This window comes from Oryx dammah, unplaced genomic scaffold (assembly GCF_014754425.2).
Source record: "Oryx dammah isolate SB20612 unplaced genomic scaffold, SCBI_Odam_1.1 HiC_scaffold_17, whole genome shotgun sequence".
Classification (NCBI taxonomy): domain Eukaryota; kingdom Metazoa; phylum Chordata; class Mammalia; order Artiodactyla; family Bovidae; genus Oryx; species Oryx dammah.
In genome coordinates, this window is record NW_024070201.1 from 62,475,912 (window position 1) to 62,500,096 (window position 24,185).

Genomic DNA, 24,185 nt, shown 5'->3' on the forward strand with positions numbered 1-24,185 from the left:
GGATTGGGGTGCTTGGCTGGGGCCCAAAGCCCCAAGGGAACACTCCGGACCCCTTAAGAGCCTTTTGTCCCCAAATCGGAAATATGAAAACAGCCAAGGAGGTGGCCATCAGAGGCGCTGGGCTTGTGGGAAGAGGGAGGTATGGGAGCTGGCTGACAGGCAAGTAGGAGCAGGCCAGAGCCTGCCCATGTGACTGTAGACATCGCCTGAGCTCTATCCTGTCCCATCCCCAGGGGTCTGGAAAGTCCACACTCAGCCTTGGAAGCTGCCTTCTTTGAGAAAGCAAACGCCATTCCCTGGAGTTGGGACTTCCCGGCACCGAGGCTCTCTTGGGGAGCCTGGCGATGCTGTAGACAAAGGGGATTGTGGCTACATGTTATAAAAACATCCCCAGGCCCGGCAGTTCCCCGTCCTCTCCTTCCCGGTGGGACCGGTGGGCGCAACAATGGGACAGGAAGTCATACGCAACAGGCAGCCCCCGGGCCACTTGTCAACGGCTGGGCTGGGATCCTGTCTCCAGCCTCTGTTATCTGGCACTGCTACTTCCTCTGTCTGCCCCCTATCCCTGGCTCACTCCTTCTCGAAAGCTGGATGGATGCCCACCTGTGCTGGCTACCCAGAGCCAGCAAACTCAAGCCTGTCGGGGGAAGAGGCCCCGAGAAGTTGAGAGCGGGCAGCCCAAGTCACAGGAGGTGCTGATGGAGGGACCAGCTTCCAGGGTCTTGTTCTCTTTCCCCTGGAAGGTGGGAGGGAGGTATTGCCTGTGATACCGTGAATTCGCTGTAGCCTTATCATTGGCTTTCCCTGTCTAAGCTCTGAGCTGTCTCTTTCTAGCTGTGACTTTGGGTGTCCGTCTTGCCCTCTGCTGCGGGAGAAGGCCTCAGTCTGCGCCTTCCTTCAAGAGCTTCCCTCGAGAGCTTGTGAGGAACTACTAGACAGCTGTGGTTATAAAGTGCTTTATAAGCCATAAAACTGTCCAGGACTTCCCTGGTGGTCCAGCGGTTAAGAATTTGCCTGCCAATGCAGGGGACACAGGTTTGATCCCTTGTCCTGGAAGATCCCACATGCCATGGGGCAACTAAGCCTGTGAGCTGCAACTACAGAAGCCCATCACACCCTAGAGCCTGTGCTCTGCAGCATGAGCGGCCTGTGCCCTGCAACTAGAGAGTAGCCCCGGCTTGCCGCAACTAGAGAAAGCTTGAACACAGCAACGAGACCCAGTGCAGCCAAAAATAACAGTAAATATTAAAAAAAAAAAAAGTTTTGTCCAGATGTTTGTGAAGTGAAAGTCACTCAGTCGTGTCCGACTCTTTGTGGCCCCATGGACTATACAGTCCATGGAATTCTCCAGGCCAGAATACTGGAGTGGCTAGCCTTTCCCTTCTCCAAAGGGTCTTCCCAACCCAGGAATTGAACCCAGGTCTCCCGCATTGCAGGCAGATTCTTTACCAGCTGAGCCACCAGGGAAGCCCCCAGATGCTTGTAGCCCATGTAAATATCTATCAGTTCACACCACTTCCACGTAACACTTGGTGGCAGCCTGTCCTGCATAGGCACTGGGACCAAACCAGCAAGCGAGGGGCCTGGGACACAAGTACACCACTGACTTTGGAGCATTTGACTTGCTGCTCGGTTTGCAAACCAATGGATGGATGAAATCCAGTTTTTAGAGTTCTTTGAGATTCTTGGATGGTGGGTTGTGATAAATCCAAAGTTTGTACATATTTCTGTCCAAAATAGTCCTCACTGAGCTAGTCCTTTGGTCCATCTGGTCTACCTCATCTTTGTCACTTGCCTGGTTCACTGGCTATTGTCAGGGTGAGTTAAGAGGGAATTAAAGGCAGAGACTGAAGGAGGTATATATGAGAGGAAAAGAAAACAAGCATTATGAGTAGATGTGATTTTTAAAATCACCATTGTTTTGGGTTATTTAAGCATTAAACATGATTTAGTTATGAGTCTTTTCACAGGTTTATGAAAATAGTAATTATACAGCTAATAGCAGCTACCATGTATGAAGACTTATTCTGTGCTAAGTCCTTTCAATGGATTACCTCATTGGATCCATACAAAAACCGTGGCAAGCAGATCAAGCCATTTTTCATGAAAATCTGGGGAAACTGAGGCCTGATAAATTAATGTGCCCATAGTCACACAGCTCATCAACAGCAGAGCAGAGACCCCAGGGATGGTCTTTCTGACTCCATAAGTCCAACCTTTAGGCTCTATAGCCTATCTCACTGAACAAAATACTTAACTGCTTATTCTGTGCCAGGGAATGTTCTATGTGCTGGAGTCACAGGGGTTACACTGACCCTTGGCGTTTACCTTCTAGAGGGGTGAGAAGAGGGCAGAAAAGGAAGTAAGCAAATACATAGACAAGGTAGCTTCAGACAGAGGAGGGTGCTTGGAGGAAAATAAAAAGGAGACAGAAGGATGCAGAATGACTAGGGTGGGAGGGATGGCTCCCTGTGTGCACCGCAGACCACAGACATGTGGCTTCAGAGGTCCCTGGACACAGCAGCTTGAGGAGCGCATGGAGAGGAGGACTTAACCCACCCAATAGCTATTTTTATTTCTTTTACTCCCATTCTGGGTAAACAGATGGAAATTTAATGCACAAAAGGGGGGAGTAGAAAGAAAAGAGCTTAACATTGCAAATCTTCTTGAAATGGTATTTAAGGGAACCACAAGTCAGGAGTACAAAGCCATCACTGCCATCATCTCTATTATTTGATAAGAAAACACTTTCGCAAGCTGAGCAAAAGATTAACGAGCCCATTTCTTCAGACTGAACACTCAGCCTGTCTTGCGGGTGCCTCCTATTTATGTAAAGTGCTCATCCAAGGGGAAACAGCCCCCTCCTGCATCCGGACTGGAACAAAGAAGGGCCTCTCCTCACTGTGGGCTTCATGTGTCATGGGGATTGGGAGCCCTGCCCCAGGATTTTGAGGCTCCCCCAGGAAGCAGGTACTGCTGGGATCCTCACTCTACACAGGAGGAAACCAGGGCTCAGAAGGTAAGGAGACATGTTCGGATCACGTGGCTAGAGGAGGAGGGGCTGGCTTGATCCTCACAGACCCTTGAGAATGCGGGTCTCCACGAGAAAACCACTCAAGTCCCACCTAGAAGCATCTACCTAGGCAAACAACAACCAGTGATGACTTAAAAACACACACATACGTCTATTCTGTATTTGAAAAAAATGTAGATCCTTACTTCCCTGGTTGTCCAGGTCCTGGTGGTTAAGAATCCACCTGCCAATATAGGGGCCACAGGTTCGATCCCTGGTCTGGAAAGATCCCATGTGCCACAGAGCAGCTAAGCCTGTGCACAAAATCTACTGAAGCTAGCACGCTCTAGAGCCGGAGGGCTGCAATGACTGAGTCTTCATGCCCACCTACTGCCTGTGGCTGCAGCCAGAGAAGCCACTGAAATGAAGAGTAGCCCCCATGTGCCGCAACTAGAGAAAGCCTGCACACAGAAGTGAGAGCGCAACTAGAGAAAGCCTGCACACAGCAGTGAAAGCCCAGCGTAGCAAAAAAAAAAGAGAGATGCATGTCGGTCACAAAATACACACTGTGAAGCAACAAGATCCTCTGTGACTTCTGCTGCCCACATCCCATCTGTCCCAGTGTCCTGTGGCTGGTCTTTAAGGCCCAGTTAAAAGCCCAGTCTGTTCTAACATGCCCACCCCCCTCCAAGGATGCCAGCCTTCTCCAAGATCCTCTGGAACAGGATGGTGAGTATGATGATGAAGAAGAAGGAAAAGAAAATGATGACTGACACATACTGTGTGCCAAACATTAATATTTCGCACATACTAACTCAATCCCCATGACACTTCCATGCAGTCTGCACTCCTGGTCCTGTGCTGAGAAGAAACTGAGGCATAGAGGCTAAATGACCGAGGCCACCAGCTTGTAAGTAACACAGCTGGGATTGAATCCAGGCCAGTGGCAGGCCCTGAGAGCTGACCTAACGAAATACCAGACAATCAAGCTTCCTATAACACTATCTGCTGGCTCATGCTCATTTTCCCCCCTTGTCTTGTTTTTGCCTCTCTTATTAGGCAAAAGACTCAATCACATAAGGCACTCCTTCATAATTCTCTTATATCCCTTCCCTGCTGATCAACAGAAGTATAGCGAGCAACGTGAGTTAATAAGCGAAGTGCTTAAGATGGTATCGTATCTGTCACTTAATATGTGCTCTATAAGGCTGGCTATAATCAGTAGGGGTGTTTGTATGCAGGAGTAATATTAGGAGTTGCATTATTAATTATTATATTGGTAGTGGCAGTAGTTATCTTAGTAGTATCAATAGTAGTTAGTAGTAGTAGTAACTGAATGAGTTGTAGTCGTATTACTAACCCAGATGCTGCTTGAGAACCACTTTAAAAGAAACCTCATCCTAAAGAAACATTCATCATCAATGAAGAGAGACTATTCTCAATGTCAACCATGTCATCTAAGAATGCTGATAACCATAATGGGAGGCGGGGCAGGGCGACAGCCACCGTTTATTCTTATGGACCAGGCACAGCTTTACTGTACTCAACTCATTTAATCCTAGTAGCATCTTATTATCTTCACCATTTTACCATTAAGGAAACTGGAGGCCTAGAAAGATGGGCTGACATGTCACATTGCTAGAAGATAGTAGCGATGACACCTCCAGGATGACCCTAGAGGCTGGTGGAGCCCCCAACCTTGGGCAGTACCTGCGGTAATGGTATGGACTTTAGGTAGAGTGGGCCAGAACCCTGTGGGCTCACATCTTTGCTAACTCCAGCTTTTCCGAGTTCTGTCCACATACTTTCAGGAACCCTCTTGGCCAGCAAGACACAGATCAGGGCACCCAAGGGCTGGGCTGGACACACAGTACCTTTTTCTGGGATCCCACCTGGAAAAAGACTTTGAGCAAAAATAGCTCCATGGGAACTGGGGACTACTTTTGGTATCAAACCAGCATTCTGGGCCCCATGTCACTTCTGACCCTGCCAGGGGCGCAGGACCACGTACCAGACAGCTCTGGGCTGGCTCCTGGCAGGAGGGCCTCTCCTCACAGCAGCATGGGTGCACCTGCATTCTCAGAGCAGTCCAGGGGCTGAGAGCAGATGCCGGGGGAGAGGGCGAGTGGAAACCAGTCGATCCTGAAACCATGGAGCCAGACAGCGGGGCAGGACTTTCTAGGCCACAGGCTCAGCCCTCCCCTTGCCTTGGCCCCTGAGGTCCCAGCCCCCTCGGGCATCATTCTGGACTGTATTTCCTTCTTCTTACCCAGTTTCTCTCTCTCGCCCCCAGGTCCCCCCTCTATCTCCTGCCACGTGGTCGTGGCATTCGCTTGTTCCTTCTGCCTGATACTAATCATCATAGTAGCTAATACCAAGCATTCACGGTGCCCAGGTCCTGCTCTAAAAAAGTCCTGCCTGCATTAGCTCCCTAGCACTCGTAACTTAAGGGTGGCTGTGAGGAGTACAAGAAACATGTACCCTAGGGCTTTGCAGAGACTAAGGGACAAGTTGAAGGTTCTAAAATCAGTCAGTGAGAAGTGAGATCTCTTTGAATTGCAGTTTTCCCCTCTGATTGTGCTCCGTTGACTAAGAAACAGGACACCAGATGTTTCTAAGCTGCATCCCAAATCAGACGCTCCTCCTGGCTCAGTATCCTGAACACCAGCAGGGCCTGAGCCTTTGGAGCGTGCTTCTCTCCACAGAGGGGCACCGTGCAGGGCTGGGGTGGGGAGACAGAAGCCAGGGGCCAGGGTGTGAAGCTCAAGCAAATGGACTGGGGTGTAGACAGGCGTCCCACCTTCATTCCCAGTATTCCGCAGGTGTTTGGCTTCTCCAGGCTTCTGGCAGCACTTCTTGAGGAGTCTGAGCATCCCCAGTGCCCAAGGTTCTGAGGCAGAAAGCCAGATTTCTGCCTTCCTCCACCTCCGCCCTCTCTGCTTCTCTAGCTGTACCTGTCTCCCTCCATGTGCTCTGCTATATGATGTTCTCGTCCAGCAACTCACTGGCGAGACAGCAGACCTCCCTCTGCTCCTGCACGTCTCCACGACCTCCCTCCCCACTTCCCCAAACTCCTCATTCCCAGGAGGACCATGCCCTCTGTTCTGGCTCCCGGTCCCTCTGCCTCTAGGCACAGTGAGTGAGGACCATGCTGAGCCAGATGGTTGTCCGTTCTCCAGACCACAGAGTGTGGGGAAGGAGGCTCCCGCCATCTCCCTGGGTAACCCTGGATTTCTGACAGCAAGTGCTTTCACTTTCTAAGCTTGGTCACAGGGGATGATGAGCCCTGCAGGGTGGCAGCTGGGACTAATCCTGTGTTTGAGACCCTGCCGTATGCCTCATTGGTGCCTGTGATGCAAAGCTGCCAGTAAGAAAGGGATCCTGGGAGGGTGCAGGGAGGTTTCAGCTGCAGGGGCCCTCCCCAGGAAGCAAGGAAGGTGTCCTGGGAGAGGAGAGGCTGGTGGGGCCAGAACAGCCCTGGAGGAGGTGGGACCCACCCAGGTTTTCTTAGAGCTTTAGGACTGGTTCTCAGCCACGGCTGGGAATGTTGTAACGTGGCTGGTGAAGGGCGAGGGCCTTCAGGTCAGAGAGACCTGATTTGAGTCCTTGCCCGGGTACTCAGCAGCTCGGTGACCCCCAGCCCTGTGCCCTCATTTGTAATGTTAGCATGCACCTTGCTGATTCATTGTGGGGCATGGAAGAACCAGAAGTAGGTAGAGCTTCCCTTTTAAAGGGAAGAGGTGGCTCCTTTCACGTGTGTTATCTCACAGCCCCATTTTACAGATAGGGAGCCTGAGGCATGGAGGGGCCTGTGTGGGAGGCTGGATCTGAGCTCAGGTCTCTGTCTGAAGGCTGTGCTCCCTTCCCCACTGCTGCCTGGCTCACTGCGGTGGCAAATGGAAGCATGTAAGAGTGCCTCCTTGTGCCCCTGCAAAGCTGCCCCCTTGCAGTCCCTACTTCCCTCCTCCCTCCAAACCCAGAGCGGGAAGCCATGGGGAGGATGGTCCTCATGGAGAGATACCGGAGCCCCATCAACTAGTGTAGAGGCGGCCTGTGGCATAGCAGGGACCCAGGATGAGCTTCGTGGAGGGATGAACGTATGACCCACCCGCCCCTTGTCAGCATTATCGTGGTCACACACAGCACCCAGCGGGAAGGGAGAAGGGCAGTTTCTTCAAAGCGGAAACCTACAAGCACAGACTGGAGTGGCACCATCAATGGTGTCATGGGCCAAACCCAAGTTACCGAGCTGAGCTCCTTAGCCCATGTGTGTGAGGTCATGGAAGAGGTCCCTTAATCCCAACAGAGCCAGACATCCCCAAACCATCGAATCCTCAAGCAGACCCAGACGTTCTGCCTTATTCTGGTTGGGAGACCTGACCCCATGTTCCAGACCCAGGACAGAGGGAAGAACCTCAAGGGGACAGGAGAGGACAGAGACACTGCCAGACTCACAGAAGCAAAGGGTGTCTCCCTGGAGCCCTAGCAAGCTCCAGCCCCTTTGTGTACAGGAGCAAAGAGGGGCCCCAGAGCTCTGCTAAGGGTGTCAGAGCGGCAGTGCCTCACAGGGACATGTGGCCTGGCCTGCGGCGGGAAGGCCAGCCTGGCTCTCCAAGGGCGGCAGGGCCTCCCTTGGGTGGCAGGGCTCCCAGAGGGAGCCCAAGTCCAGCAGGACCTGCTTAGCAGCTAGGAGCTGGGCCATCAGAGAGCTGTTGGGCTGTCCACCCGCCTGGGTATTCTTAAGGTGTCCTCCTTACTGTCCCCAAATCTGACATTTGGGGATTCTTTTTTCTTCATGGTGGTTCCAATTTTCCATGTGTCTAACACTCATTTGAAATGATTCATGGAAAAATGCCTTTGCGTCCAATTTCTTTGTGCCACAGACAGTGCGGTTTGTAAATAATGGGCTAAACACACACTCGTGTGTATGTTACCACTCCAGCTCAGCTGCAACAATCACATACCGACAAGCAGCTTGGGTCACACAGGAACCCTGATGCCATGTTTCGGAGCATCAGGCCCTGGGAATCCTCCCAGGAGGAAAGCCAGAGGGTGGCCACAAAGACATCCCAGGGGTTCTGGGCACAGTGCCTGCAGAAGAGCACCTCCTTGGCCGGCGCCACAGCCAACGTCCACGGTCACAGCCCTAGGGCCAAGCCACCCAGCCTGGGGCAGCGGGTCCCAGGGAGGTACTTCTGCCTCCTCTCCCAGTCACCTTTGTTTGGGTGACCCAGCCTCAGGCACCCTCGGGGACCTCACCGACCAATAAGCAAGCCCCCTCTCTCTGCATCCCCACCCTCTCCAGATGTTTTCTTGGCCCTTTCGCCCTCCCAGCCAAGCTCTGGCAACCACAACAATTTCTCCGCAAAGCAGAAACAGTTGGAGCGTGCTCTGACCCCACCTCCCTGCTGGTGCTTCCTTCAGGGAAGCCGGGGCCTCCACCTGCCACCTTCTCGCTCTGTGTCAGGCCCTGCCTGCCTCGGCCCTGCATTCGCTAGATAGCTCCCAGAGGATTAAAACGATGATGATCCAATTCCATCAGTTGGGAAAGGGCTGGGCCCCTACGGGAGAGCACTAGACTGAAGCCAGCAGGCCTGGGCCCTGGGGCTGTTCATCCACTAAGCTGCTGGAGATCAGATAATCGGCCAGAGCCATGACGTCCCCATCTGTAAAATGAGTGGACGGGGCAAAACATGCCTGAGATTTCTAACAAGGATGATGGTAACAGTGACATCACGGTCATCAACAGAGGTGATGGCTACCACTGACGGAGGGCCAGTTACCACCCAGACATTGTCCTAAGTGTTTTTTCTCAGAGCATGAGCTCACGCGCGTCTTACCACCCACTTTTCTAGGTAGATGTGAATACCTCATTTTATAGAAGAGGCAAATGAATTTCTGAGAGCCCAGGTGATGAGTACTAGAGCTGAGAGGGGCCAACGCTCAACTTCAGAGCCTCAGCAACCCAAATACATCAGCCCAGGGTCAACAAACCCCACTGCACTCCAGGGCCAGACCTTCCTCCGTCTGAATGCACAGTCCTCGCCGTGTCAGGCCACCTCCCCACAGGAAAACAGGCCAGGGTCAGGGTTCTTCGGCCACCCTGTCAGTCACTCCACATGCACACGGGGTCGCGTGGCCCACCAGGTACCCAGCCCAAGGCAGAGCCCTACCGTTCATTGTTCAGGGCCATCCTCGGGGGGTCCAGGTTGGGGTTCTCCATGGACTCCATCTGTGGACACCGCAGGAAGTAGTACAGTGTGTGGAGGGCGTCGGGGGACCAGGTGATGGGCTGGGGCGGCTGGCGGGCCTGACGCGCGGGGCTGGAGCCTGGACACAGCGGGTGGCGGCCCTGCATGTGGTGCATGGCGCGAGAGACCAGGTCGCCTGGAGGGGAGGAGGGCAGGAGAGAGCGGGAGAAAAAGAAAAAGTCTGAGTCGCCAGGGCACATTCTTCCAAGGATCCTTGCTGGTTAGAGGAACAGTGCCTAAGCCGGCATGCATAATTACTGTTTACCCAGAGGCAGCAGGCGGAGGTGGCAACTGTCACCCAGATGCACAACAGCAATCTAGATTCCCTTTCACTTCCAGTCCTGCCCTAACAGTTGAATGAAACACTTGGCAGGGCCTGGCCCCACCAGACCTTATGCTAATACAGTTTCTTTTTCAACATCCCGACTCTCTCCACCATCCCACGGGCCTTCTCCCGGCTGCGACCATGGGAATCTCTCTGGGCCTCTCCTCTCAGCCTCTAATTCCTGTGCCAGGCTGTGTGGTGGTTCTTTCCCATGCTGTCTGGCGGCAGTTCAAGTACTTCTTTTTTAAAAAAATTATTTAAAAATTTTTGGCTACGTGGGCCCTTTGCTGTGGTGTGTGGGCTTTCTCTAGATGCAATGGGGGGCTTTTCTCCAGTTGTGGCCCTCGGGTTTTTGTTGCAGAGCATGGGCTCTAGAGCATACGGGCTTAGTAGTTGAGGAGTGAGGGGTTAGCTGCCCCGTGGCATGTAGGATCTTGGTTTCCAGACCAAAGATGGAACCCATGTCCTCGGCATTGGAAGGCAGATTCTTAACCACTAGACCACCAGAGGAGTCCCCAAAGTGCACGTACTTCTGCAGAACAGGGCTTCCCTTTTCAATGTCCCCAAGGAAAACTCTCACCACTACCATCCACTATGCTTACTATGTGCCGGGTGTTCCATTTTCTAGAAAAAGTCTTTAATTTGATCTGTACACTGCTGGGGTCCAAGTATATCCCCATTTTACAGATGAAGAAACTGAGGCTCATCCGGTAAGTAAACATTTACTGATCCCATGCATTTCCCTGATCACAGGGATGCCACGGTGTCCAGAGGTTAAGTAAATGGTGGGGTCTAGATCTGAATCCACATCTGTAAGTCCATGAACTGAGCAGAGACCCAGGCCACAGCCTGCCCTCCTGAAGGTCATGGGGTCCTCAGGTTCCTATATCCTGTGCTGTGTTTCTTCCCCAGTCAAGTCTTTTCAATACCCCACCAGCTTAGGACAGGAAATATCCCATCATTGTGTGAGGCCACAATGCTGAGAAAGGATGGGTGAAACAGCCCCAGGCACCCGCGGGCCCCTCACTCTAGGAAAAGTGGCGCCCTCCATTCTTCTCAGGCCTGAGAACTCAGGGGAGCGTCCCCTGTGGGTCAGCTTCCTACATCCCCCCATGCAGTTCCTCACAGATAGCCCCTTGGATAGAAAGTCTCTGAGCAAAGCTGAACCTATGGAGGGAGAAACCAGCAGGTTTTATTATGGCAGGTAAAGTGTCATTTGATGTCGGCAGGACCAAATCATCCACTTATTCCCTTAAACTTCCCTACAGAGCATCTGGGTCCGTACTCTGTTCTATGTATCCCTGGGGCCCTGTACAGGTTCTACTGCAAAATAGGTGCTCAGCAAACATTTGAAGAATGAAAACGTAGCCTTACACATTCACTTCATTTTGAAACACTTCTGGTGGTACTTGACTTGAGCTCCTCAGATGCCAAGTCCTCCCATGACCGCCAGAGTGAAAACGTTTGGTTTCCAAGCAGGGACAGTGACAGCCCTGGAACTAGAGACCTCCATGCAGGGAAAGAGCCCTCCATGCCCCCTCACCCCTGGGTTCTTACTCCTCTCTATACAGCGGACCCTGCTCAGCCCACAGCTGTAGCTTGGGTGCCTCCTGCCAGATCCTAGGGCCAAGAGGGCTGAGAGCACAGAGTCCCTGATACCTAGTTCCATCCCCAAAACCGATTTAATTGGCCTGGGGCAGGACCCAGGTGTCTATATTTTGTAAAATCTCCCTTGTTGAATCTAGTGTCCAGTCAGATTTGCGAATCACCAGGTAAGCGGATTAAGAGCGTAGATTCCAGAGTCAGACCTGCCTGGGTTTCAAACTAACTGTGTGCCTTCTGTAAGTTACTTATCAAAGCCTCAGTTTCTTTATCTGTAAAATAATTGCTTCTAACCACAAGTTCTGAGAATTCAAATAACCAATGTGAAGCACTTAACATCATGCTTGGCACAAAGGGCTTGGTAAAGTTAAATGCTGCTAAGTCGCTTCAGCCATGTCCGACTCTGTGCGACCCCATAGATGGCAGCCCACTAGGCTCCTCTGTCTCTGGGATTCTCCAGGCAAGAATACTGGAGTGGGTTGCCATTTCCTTCTCCAATGCGCGAAAGTGAAGTCGCTCAGTCGTGCCCGACTCTTAGCGACCCCATGGACTGCAGCCTACCAGGCTCCTCCGTCCGTGGGATTTTCCAGGCAAGAGTGCTGGAGTGGGGTGCCACTGCCTTCTCCGGTGAAGTTAAATACATCACCATTATTATTACTGTCCTTTGTTGTTGTTATTCTTCTAGACTGCAGGCCACCTTGTCATGCTCTTCCTCTTGGGACCTCTGCCTGCAGTCAAGTGCTGCTCCACCTTTCCCAGGACAGGAGGAGTCCAGCCCTGCAATGTCAGATCCCAGCTCTGCCCTCAGGTCCTAGGTGGTAGAAACTGGTCCCAATAACCCCAGGCCAAGCCACCTCCCAGAAGCTAGTTGCAGAGTTACGTTGGCTGCAAGAAGTTGAAACCTGGCTCCCGTGTCTCCAGGTATGAATGTCATAACCGTTGGCACGACCACAGGACCATGAGGAGGAGAATTCAGAATCCCTGATAGCATCAAAGAAACCTTGGTGAAATATCATTACAAAGTTTGATAAGGTAGAAGTTGGTACCATTCATTACACTTAAAATTTTTGCGTTGTTACTGGTGTAGACCCCGTGGCAGCATGTTTCCAGCCAGAATGCAGGCAAGAAAGTCAAGGAAGGAACAGATGTGCCTCCTAAGGGTTCCCTAAAAGGGAAGCCAGGGAGAGAGAGGCTTTCTGAAAGTTCAGAAAACCATGAAGGCATGGGAACTAGAGATGGAGGCCCTGGATACTTCGCTCCAAGCCAAGCTGCAGGCGACCAGTCTCTCTCAAAGACCAAAAAGATGGATGTCTGCAGACAACACTGATCAGGCACCTAAAGACTTAAGCTGTGCTGCAGGGCCGTGTAACAGGCAAAGACAGCGGCATGCTCTGGGTGTTCTCCCTGAGAGAATGTCCTCCCTGCCACTTTCTGTTTTCTAGGCTTCGTGACAGACACGGAAAGGTACGACAAAATCTCCAGTCTCTACAACCACCCCATCAGCGAGGCATTTCCACGTCACAGATGAGGACACAGGCTTACACAAGTTAAATGTGTCCATGGGCACAAGCAGCAAGGGGACCAGCCAGGACTTGAACTGCAGTCCCTGTGTCCCAACTGGATGCTCTCGACTATTGCAACATTGCTTACTCGAAGGGCGGTCTGCAGACTGGAACAGGTCTGCGAAACTGGTGGTTACTGGTTCAGAAGTTCAATTCAGAAACTGAAAGTGAGCTTGAAAAGATTTCCAGAGCAGTCTGACAGAGTGATTTTTATGCCTATTTAATCTAATAATAAAATAAGATGACTTGCATCTGATCTGTGCTTTATTTTGTGTTTCTAGACACTCCTTTTTATTTTATAGAAGTTTCAGTTTGCAATAGAGCTATGCTAAGTCGCTTTGGTTATCTCCAACTCTCTGCGACCCCATGGACTGTAGCCTGCCAGGCTCCTCTGTCCATGGGATTCTCTAGGAGGAATACTGGAGTGAGATGTCATCCCCTCCTCCAGGGGATCTTCCCAACCCAGGGATCAAACCCGCGTCTCCTGCATCGGCAGGCAGGTTCTTTACCACTAGCTCCACCTGGGAAGCCCAACAGAGGTGAGGATATACCACTCCTGACCCGTCACCACAGTGAGTTTGAGAAGCTGTGGCCTGACGGGGCTGTGCTCTTGGTTTGGCACAACTGGACTCTCAGAGCTGCTTCTGAGATGTCCTTGTACTCAAGAATCAAATGACCCTAAGCTTGATGAGACCTCAGTCTAAAGTCCAGGAACACCCAGGAGCAGGGAGAAACACCCTTTCTGCTTACTAGTTATGAGAGCCTTGATCAGAGGTGCTATGGGTTCCCTCTGGACTGTCTAACATCCATCAGGAGCCATGAGATAAAAAGAGCAGGGGAGGGACTTCCCTAGTGGCCCAGTGCCTAACACTTTGCACTCCCAATGCAGGGGGCCCAGTTCAATCCCTGGTCAAGGAACTAGATCCCACATATCACAACTAAGGGTTTGCAAACTGCATCTAAAGATCCCACATGCTGCAACTAAGATCTGGGGCAGTTAAAAAAACAAAAAGAGCAGGGGTAACCTGGGATTTAACACTGTCTCCAAAATGAGGCCCACACCACCTGGTTCCCTTTAAAAAAGTGTTTCATTTCTTTCTTATTCCCTCCCATTTACATTCTCATAAGTAGAGAGGGACAGAGGAAAAGACAAGTGGCTGGAGCTCTCTGTGCAGCTGATACAAAAGTGAGACTTCCTGACCTACCTGGCAGGCTGGTCCTGGCGAGGTGCAGTGAGAAGATGCATGTTAAAGCTGGGCTAAACTCTCAGGGACGAGGTACTCAGTGCCAAGTATCACTAACCTCATTAAGTTCTTTAGTCTCAGAGGGAAAAACTGCAATATCTGCCTCCACCTTCAGCTTCTTCCTCCTTCAAGATGATTAGCAAAAACACTGGTTTCAGAGTGAGAAAGCTTGGGAGTCTTGGCACGTGACATAGCCAGTTGGGTTGTCGGTGAAAGATGCTCTGGGCATCCTTCTTACCTTTGGCCTGAGGAATGGCTGAGCCAGGATGAGGACCAATCCTAGGTGGGCTTTAGGAGGCAAAAACCGGATGACAGACGATTCACTGGGCTTCCCAGGTGGCGCTAGTGGTAAAGAACCTGCCTGCCAATGCAGGACACACAGGTTCAATCTCTGGGTTGGGAAGATCCCCTGGAGGAGGGCATGGTAACACACCCCAGGATTCTTGCCTGGAGAATCCCATGGATACAGAAGCCTGGCGGGCTGCAGTCCATAGGGTCGCCAAGAGTTGGACACAACTGGAGTGACTTAGCACACAGCGAATTCATTTCTACACACACACACAAACACATGGCTCAGATACTGTTCTCCACACTAGTGATACGTACTCCAGGGGTACAACAGAGAAAGTCTCCATTCTTGTGATGGTGACTTTCTAATCACATGGGAGAGACGACCAACTGCTCACCTGCCAAGTGTCCATTAGTGCTTGGAATAAACCAAAGCCAAAAGATGGGACACAGAGGAACGAGGGTGGGACCTTGAGTCTTGCAGGGTCTGTGGGGAAGGCCTGTCTAGTAAGTGTTATTTGGCAGAAATTTGGAGAACATGCCATGATTGGGCACCTGGGGGAAAAGGTCACAGGCAGAGGAATGACTAGTGCAAAGGCCCCGGGGTAGGAGGATTTTGGCTAGGAGGCCAGGGTGGTTGCAGGGCGGTCAGCAAGGGAAGAATAGTAGGTGATGAAGCCAGATGGATGACATGTCCAGTCCTGGATTTCATGAGTGTGTTGGAAAGCCATGGGGAGAATGGAGGGGATACTGAGCAGCAGAGTGACAAAATCCAATTTGGGTTTTAAATAGCCCCAGTTTGGGCTGAGTTGGAAGTAAAGGTGGTGAAAGGAGAAAACCAAAAATTGGGATAATTTTAGAAGGTACAAACAACAGGACTTGGTCCCTGGGCTGAGTGACAAGGACAGAAAGATGACAAGCCTGTCCCCTGAAAGTAGTTTCTGAATGCCCCCCTTGTGTCTGACTGTGGTTTGTAACGGGCATGGAGACTACTACAATAAAAGGCTCTATGATAAAAGTCAAGATCAGATTCCAATCTTGACCTCAGCTGCCTTGAGATGCTGGTGGCTGGGCTGCTAGCCACATCTAGGAAGCCCATGCGTGTGTGTGTGCTAAGTCACTTGAGTCGACTCTCTGCAACCCTATGGGCTGTAGCCCACCATAGCCCTAGGTAATTCAGAGCTTGGCTAAAGCCAGACACAGCAGAAGTCAAGCCCTCACTCGGATTCTTCCAATCAGCAGTCTGACTTGGGGGTAATGACTTTTCCTCTCTAAGCCTCAGTTCCCTCACCAGGACATACCTTGCTGAGCTGTTCTGCAGAGTAAATGAGATCACGCGACCAAGGTGCTTCATACAGTGCCTTGCATACAGTAAGTGCTCACAATGTTCCAAATGCGAAACAAAACCCAAGTGCTCTCCAGTGGACTGAAGCCTACATGTGTTCCCCATTGTCCTCGGGCCAGGAGAGTTCAACACACAGACTCTGCATAGCTCCAAAGACAGCCCACACATTCACGCCAACTTCCTACAGGGGCCCCAAGGGGCAGCAGACCCAGGTGGCCATGCTGGAATGCCCCTAGGAGACAAAGAGCCTGAAGTCCCGCTTTCTGAACCAGCCCTTTTACCAATCTGCTCTATGACCTTGAACCAGGCACCTTCACTTCCTGTCTTGGGGAGGGAAGGAAGGCTGGGGGCAGGAAGGGAGGAAGCTGTGTCCTAAAGAAGCAGAAAGGCTCGCCATTCACTATTCAGGGGCCAGAAACCTCAGAGAAATCACAAGCGGAAAAGGCGGGAGCAGAGTGAAACTCCATCTGTTTCCACGCTGTGTGCTACGACCCCCGGCGTGTGTGCCCACCCTCTGCTGGGTGGGCTTATGACACGGGAAGGGAGAACTGAGGAGGCTGAGAGTGCAGTTTGATTGCTCAAATAATCAGGATAATGAGAGGGAGAGACTGGGGGCACGGGGATCTCTGGCCTCCTAACAGGCTTTTTTGAAGCAGCTGTCAAGCGGTAATGACCTAGACCCAGGGGTTTCCCGGTGTGTTTCAGAGAGCCCCAAGGTCCTGGTAGATGCTCAGGGCGTTGCAGGGCTGAGTCCGCAGACCACACCCGTCTTCTGCCAGCCAGAGAAGTTCTGCTTTTTTCTTTCTTTTTTATGTTGAGGCTTCAAGACATGCGTTCCTTCTAACACTGGCTATAAATTCAGTCTTTGGGGGCCAGGCAGGTAAAATAAATCCATGAGACAGGTCAGCTATGAGATACCAAGGTATGTGACAATGAAGGGAACGCCTGCTGTCCCCTTAGCTGCCGCTCAGCTCCCCTGATCACTGGCATTCAGGGCTGGGGCACAGTGGTGTCAGATGGTCTGATTTCTCTAGAGAAACCAGAGATCTGGGTTTGGATGTGATTAAAGGCACCTGCTGGTCAAACCACGCATGTCTGTGGGCCACTGGTTTGCAACCTCTGGCCTTAAGGGATGGACAGTTTTCGGAGAAGGCAGGACACGGGCAGAGGAGGAGGAAGCCAGGACCCAGAAGGCGGGCTCTTCCCCACCTCTCCCTCGGAGCCAGTGGGCTGTGGGGGCTCCACTCACTCAGCTCGGAGATGCTCCCCACACAGGTGGCCAGGAGGGACTGCTCCAGGGTCCGGAGCTCCAGCTGCGCGTAGGCGTCGGCTCGCTCGTCGTGACCCAGGGACCCCCCGTTGTAGGGGCTGAAGTACGCGGGAAGGGAGAGGACACCTGTGGGGAGACAAGGTGGCGTGTCAGAGAGTATAATCAATAAACAATCAATGATACGAATAAAATAGAGTTTTATTTGAGCCAAATGGAGGACTAGCCTAGAAGTGTGCTGCCCAAATTACTCTGAGAAACTGCTTCAGAGAAGCAGAGTCTTAATTTTGTATCTTGTCAGAATAAAGAATATTAAACAAATCAGGATTACATCTCTTTAAGGTTTGAAAAGAAAAAAAAAAGAACAGACCAGCACGTACACAGAGAGTCATTAAGGCCTTCGCACCTGGGAAGGGGTTCTTTATCATCAAAGGAGAGCCAGTAGCACCATCCCCGGAAGAGGGGCATTTCATCTTTATTTTTACATTTTTTTAAAAAGATTTTTTTGGCTGTGGACCAGTTTTAAAGTCTTCACTGAATCTGTTACAACACTGCTTCCGTTTTATATTTCAGGTTTTCAGCATGTGGGATCTTACTTCCACAACCAGGGATCGAACCCCCACCCCTGCATGGAAGGTGAAGTCTTAACCACGGGACTGCCAGGGAAGTCCTTAAACTTTATTTTTAACGTAGACATTATTTGCTTCCAGTCAATGTGCCCTTCTCTTCAGCAATTAAAGCAGATGTACAGTGTATGTTTGATAGGCCACAGGTTATTTTGGTTAGCATAAAATTCAAGTTAGGGACTTTCCCAGTAGCCTAGTGGCTAAGACTCCAAGCTTCCAATGCAGGGGCCCTGGGTTCAACCCCTGGTCAGGGAACTGGATCCTGCATGCTGCAACTAAGAGTTCATATGCCCCAATTAAAGATCCCACATGCCAAAACTAAAACCCGGAGCTGCCAAATAAATAAACAAACAGCAACAACAACAACAACAACAACAAAAAATCAGATTAACTCATGTATAAGCCAGAATGACTTCCCTATATCTCAATATGTGAAAACGTCTTTTATCAACAAGTCACCTGAGGAAGGAAGCAAAGCGGGAAATCCATAGCCCTGTTTCCCATCTGCTGGAGTGGGCCAATTGCAAGGCTCCATTTAGGACAGCTGACTTTTAACTGAGGCCGGTGCTGTGGGAGCCAGAATGCGGGGTGGCCCACCTGCGTATGCGGTTTAAAGTGGTGGAGACCACCCCTTCCTGAAGCTGCACAAGAAACTGGGCTCCAGACACCTGTGGGCCACACAAGCATTCACTCATTCCTTCCCCTCTTCACTCGCTGAATATTCAGAGTGCTTCCCAGGCATTGTGCTGTCTTCAGGATTCCAGGGTGACAAAGAGACCTGGCTTTGTCCTCACATTGCTCAGGGAATGGGGCATCAGATATAAAGGTCCATCCTGCCCACTCAAAGGCCAGCATCACCCCCGGAGTCCTCTCAATTCCTCATGCTGCCCACACACCACCCCCTTCTTCTTCAAGCCAAGAACAGGACTAAGAGAAACCAGAAAAAAGGATGCTGGCTTTCCCCACTCCAGCCACTGGCCAGGGCCAATTAGTGTTTTTCATTAGCACTTCAACAACAGAGGAGCAGAGCTGTCAGAATCAATCCCAGAGGGTGACAGCGTGTAAATTTCTTCAACTCACTGTGTGGCTTCTTAGAAAACACCAGAGAAGCAAAATCAGACTGGCTTAAAATTGAGCTGTTGGTTGTTAAGAGCATGTGGGCACAGAGATTCCCAGTTTTTGATAACCGCTATTTCTTTGATCAAGGCATCTTTGTCCAACCCCCCCTGAACTTTTTTTTTGAAAAAGCGAAATACCCACAGGAATTTAATCAGTCACTTCTGGGAAAAATCTCTTAAAATTCCTTGAGATGATGGGAGAGCCCCTGGGATGTGGCCAAATCCGGGCTAGGATTCCCTATCCTGCCCACAGAAATTGTCACAAGGATGACAACAACCATGGGTCCTGCAGCAAAGAGCTCAAGACAGGGCCTTGGAGCTGGAGCCTTTGGGTCCATGATTCTGGCTCTGTCACTGAACCAGCTGTGTGATCTTGGGCAAGTTACTTCACTTCTCTGTGCCTCAGATTCCTCACGTGTTAACTACAGATAACAAAGGCTACTGAGCTTACTACAGTGTGGCAGTGAGGAGTGACTTGAGCTGTTGAATGTCAATGTCTGGACTGCGGTGTGGTTCAGAGTTAAAGGCTCTTCAGTTGCTATTGCAGGTATTTTTCCTATGTGCTGGGAATGCAGACTTCACGTATTATTCTTTCACCAAGGTCGGCACCTCTGTCTCCATTTTAGATACTGTGCAGAGAGTCTTAATAACTTGCTCTACTAAGTGGCAGAGCTAGGATTCGAATCCAGGTTTGACTGGCTCTAGAACACACGAATTTCATCCCTCCGTGAGCCCAGATTCCCACCACCAAGCTCGCCTATGGATGTCCTGATTCAGCGCTGTTATTCCTGCTCGGTTCACTCCAGGAGTCCCTGTGCTGGGCCTCACGTGCAGAGCAGTCTTCCTCCTGCCCAGATCCTGGCAGCGGACTTTGACCAGTCTCAAGGTTCAGCTGCTCTGCAGCCCTGCCCCACTAGCCTGCCCTTCCCCCAACCCCACCTCCAGACCTCCTCTGTGCTCCCTCTCTGCCTTGCTGTGTGCCTGAGACCTGCGCCCTGAGTCTCCCTTCGGCCCTTCCAGGATGGCAGTGGTGACTGACCTGGCAAAGCAGGGCATCAAAGCACTTCCTCAAAGCTCTGTTTCCAGTGGGAGGAGGAGGGTATGACTAGGTCCCCAAAGCGGAACCTCTCCCTGACAGCTGAGGACCCAAACACATTAGGAAGGGGTGGCTCGGGGCATTAAGACAAGTAAAACAAAAGACACCCCCCACCCACCCACCGCCTCAACTAAAAAAGCTCAACCCCACGGAACGCCCAAACATTTGGGAGGGTCTCTCTGCAATGAGAGGTCCTAATGCAGGCCTCACTCTCCCCCTTCTCTTCATTATTAATCCAAAGAAACAATGCTGGAGACATGTGGATCAAATTTACAGTGCTTAGGGGAAGGGAATAGGAAGGTCAGCTGATTTGTCAAAGGATTCCCAGAGAGAAATATTATGTCAGTGGATCTAGTAACAAGAGCTGGCAGCTCCATTAATAATTGTTCCCACTTTCCCAGTCATCACCCACCCAAAGGGGCTTTCACTTAATACTGTGGCAAAGGTAATTATGAGCCTCTTATTAATAATAGTAACTGATAGCTTCACAGCTTTTGCATAGTACCTTTTGCTTTTAAGAGACTTCTAACACTAAGTGCTTAATTTATTCTCCTGGCAAGGGAGGTAGGGCGGTCATTATCAGTAATAGCCACTGCTGACTTTTATAGCGGGCTCGCTATGTGCCAGGATTGTGGTAACTTTGTATGCAAGGTCACATTCAATTCCCAAGGCTTCATGAGGTAATGTTTGCACCCATCTTATAGATGAGAAAACCAAGGCCCTTGCCCCCAAAGTTAAGTGATCTTCCCAAGGTTATTGAGGGTCAGGAATTGAACTGGGGCTAGATGTCAATCTCTTAAGTCTCAAGATGTTGAAATAAAAATGACATCCTAACTTTCACCACCTTGTCCTTTAGTTAGAGAAGGAGGATGTGTGCGAGAAAAGGGGTTCTGTTCTGTTTGGACCTGGAGTCTGAGAGGAGGAAATATAAAGATCCAGAAATATGACTTTCTTTTTTTAATGTGTCTCCAGGTACCACCTGCCAAGGATCCCTGGAGGGCTTGCACAAAGCTCTACGGACAGAAGGCTACCTCTCTTATTCTCCTTGATCTTTCCAGAATGCAGTTCCACAGCTTGCCTTCTGAATCTGCTGAGTCTGTCCCCTAAGAAAGGTCTTTTTTTTTTTGCCAGTGTGAAATTCTTCTCTCTCCCACATAAGCCTATTCTTCAGCCGTTCTCGCTGGAGATGGAAAACGTTTGCCTTAAGTTCTCGCAACACTATGCCTTCTTTGCCCACAGAAATTCCCAGTTTTATGACATGGGCCCGGGGCAAGGTTATTTTAGAAAAAGGGCTTTCCAAAAAAAAAAAAAAAAAAAAAAAGAAAGGCAAACCATCCCCCTTCCCTTTACTAAAATCTTTAGAAAAAAGTTTATTTCAGTCATGATGGAAAAGAAAGCAAGTTGGAGTGAAACCTTTATTCCTTTACTAGTTAATAAGCACACCCAAATCAATCCCTATTGAACACTGTAAAAGTTAGAGAGAAAACCGACATGCATGGCTCAGATCACTGCCGTGAAATGAACTACTGCGTGAGAGGCAGGGAAGAAGTAGAAGATCCAGGCATCCTCTGCCTCTCTCATCTCCAAAATCAGCATTTCTGTTGAAACAAGGTTCCACCCCATCTGCTTTGGCTCTATGTGAAGCCTCTAGGTTTCTCAATCTACACACACAACCACAATCTTCCGTCACTCCATTTTTCTCGAGCAGGTTGCCCAACCCTTGAATCTCAGAACTCATTATCTCATTCCCCAAAGCCGCCAGTCCCTTCTTTGAGCACAGCACCGCGTCCACCCAGTTGCCCAAGGACAGACCTATGAGTCATTCTTATCAACTCTCTCCTGCTTCCCCCACACATCCAATCAACCACCAAGCCCTGGTGCTCTCATCACCTTCCTATCTCAAAACTCTGTCACTGCTGGTTCGGGCTTCCCTCTGGATCCTGCAAGCAGCCCCTCCCCTGTCTCCCACCTCCATCTCACCAGTCCCTGACATCCCTTACTCTGGCCGTGGGTGCTAAGTCGCTTCGGTCGCGTCCGACTCCTTGTGACCCCATGGGCTGTAGACCGCCAGGCTCCCTTGTCCGTGGGATTCTCCAGGCAAGAATACTGGAGTGGGTTGCCATATCCCCTCCAGGGGATCTTCCCGACCCAGGGATAGAACCCCCTGCGTCTCTTACATCTCCTGCACTGGCAGGTGGAGTCTTTACCACTAGCGACACCTGGAAAGCCCAAGTAACTAGCGTTACTCTGGATACACACTCTTTTCTCTGGCTTTAAACTTTCCAATGACTCCCCACCTCCTGAATAGGTTCAAACACCTTTCCACAGATTAGAATAGATGATATTCTTCTCTCTATGATACTTAGGCATGAAAATAATTCTGCCAGTAAAGGGGGAAATTCCCAGCACTTCTCAAGAAACGTGCAGAATTAAGAAACCTATGCACACCCGATCCTGGTTTCTCAAGCTGTTTTCTGGGTTTGGTCACTTGGCTCGGCTTCAGTCTCAGGTTCCTTCCCAGTGATTATCCACCAGTCCCCAGAGAGGGCGCCATAGAGTCAGATGGGAAATCCAGGGCCTAGAAGGCGAGTCCTGCCTTCTTTCTGGTAGTCAACCCGGAATTCAAGCTGGGTTTCAGCTTGCAGAGGTGCTGGTTCCTCCAAGCAAGCAAGCAACAAGGCAGAAGCCAGTGGACCGCACACTGAGTTGACAGACCAGACTTTCAGTGCTAAGCTTTTTCAGAAGCAGGACTCAGCCCAAACACCAAATCAGTGGGGACTTCATTCTCTTCTCTGTAAGGTAAGGTGGTCAGTTGGATGGCTTCTTAAGTCTGATCTAGCACTAAAGTCTACACTTCAAAACCTTTTCCCCTACTTTCATTTCACTATTTATCTTCTGAATTGTCAACAGTGGAAACAAATAGGCCCTGATAGTATTATTTCCTATGATTTCATCCCCCCGCCCAGTTATAACAGCACCCCCTACCCATACATACATATACACACAAAATTGTAATGTAAAGATAAGCTTTTCTTGTGAAAACTAGATCGATTTAAAGTTCAGTTTTTCTGACCAGTCATCAACAGGCCATCAAGATTAACCTATTTGCAGGGCAGCAGTGGAGACGCAGACATAGAGAACAGACTTCTGGACAAGCGTAGGTGAGAGGAAGGAGAGGGCGAGATGAATGGAGACAGTAGCAGGGAAGTATATACTAACACATATAAAATCAATAGCCAACAGAAATTTGCTGTATAACTCAGTGAACTCAAACTGGGGCTCTGTAACAACCTAGAGGGGTGGGAAAGGGTGGGGGGTGGGAGGGAGGTTCAAGAGGGACATCAATGGCTAATCCACGTTGATGTATGACAGACATCAAACCAATATTGTAATGCAATCAATTAAAAATAAATAATAAAATTAAAAGTGGGAAAATTTTTAAAAGGCTTAACTGTCCCCTCAACTCGACATTCCACTCCCAGAGCTCTGTGCAGACTTGCAAATGTTGTTTTCAGGGTGCTGTGACTGTGGTGGAGCCAGAGACCTGTGCAAGCCCGTGTGTCTAGCACCGTCCCCGTCCCTGTCTCCTACACACTTCCTCCTGACTCACTAGCCGGCTCATTTGTGAAGACAGCAAAGGCCACCGTCTGTCTCCTGCTTCTTTATAATGAAACCCAGGATGCAGAGGATTGCTCTTTTACTGCCCTTGAGAGGAAACTTGGCAGGGGATCTTTTTGCCAGTTTTCTTGGGAGCTGGAAGCTTGGGTGAGGTTCAATCCATAAGCTTCTGAAAATAAAAATTATATTGCCCCACTGAACAGTTTCCAAATAGCTCACATAATCCAACCATTTTTTTTTAAAAAGTGTTTCCATTCTCCGATCTGGAATTTTATATATAGTACGTTTAATGTCCAGTTTTTGTATATTAGTCACACTGAACAAAGTGCTGAAGAGTTAAAGCCAGAATATTTTCCAGAGAGACCCAAATGGAATATAAAGACAGTTGATTAAAAAAAAACAACCCACTTCACTGAATGGTGTCTCTCCTGATAGTCTAAGTTCAAAGAGATTGAGGAGGAGTGTTGAAACAGGGGAAAGATGAAGGAAATAAGGAAGAAAACCTAGGACTGGAATGAAATCTGCTTGACTTGATGAACTATCAGTCTTCCCTGTAAAAATGGTTCCTCAAGAGTAATCAAATACTCATGTAATTCTCAGCCAGCACCCACCTAAAGATGAGAGCACGATACTGTGAGACCCAAGAGTTCAAGTGAGGAGCAAAGGTGGGGAGACGGGAAGAGAGAAGAGTGGGGGTCCAAGTTGAGTTTGGGAAGCAGGTTAACACGAATTAGTAATGGAGATCTGACCCCTCACTGTGCAGCACTGCCAGTCCGATGAAGCAGCATCTGAGCCCCTGGGAAGACCCTGGGAGTGGTCTCATTACTATC

At 50.1% G+C, this 24,185-nt stretch overlaps 1 protein-coding gene across 1 annotated transcript in view; it reads right to left on the minus strand.

Moving 5' to 3' along the window:
• ABTB2 (ankyrin repeat and BTB domain containing 2) overlaps positions 1–24,185 on the minus strand; it is a 184,099-nt gene that overhangs the window by 32,110 nt on the left and 127,804 nt on the right. The window contains exons 2-3 of the mRNA XM_040258982.1: positions 16,880–17,026; positions 9,187–9,400 (exon numbers count right to left, since the gene is read on the minus strand). Of these exons, the coding sequence (XP_040114916.1) occupies positions 9,187–9,400; positions 16,880–17,026 (361 nt within the window). The remainder of the gene's footprint in view (positions 1–9,186; positions 9,401–16,879; positions 17,027–24,185) is intronic.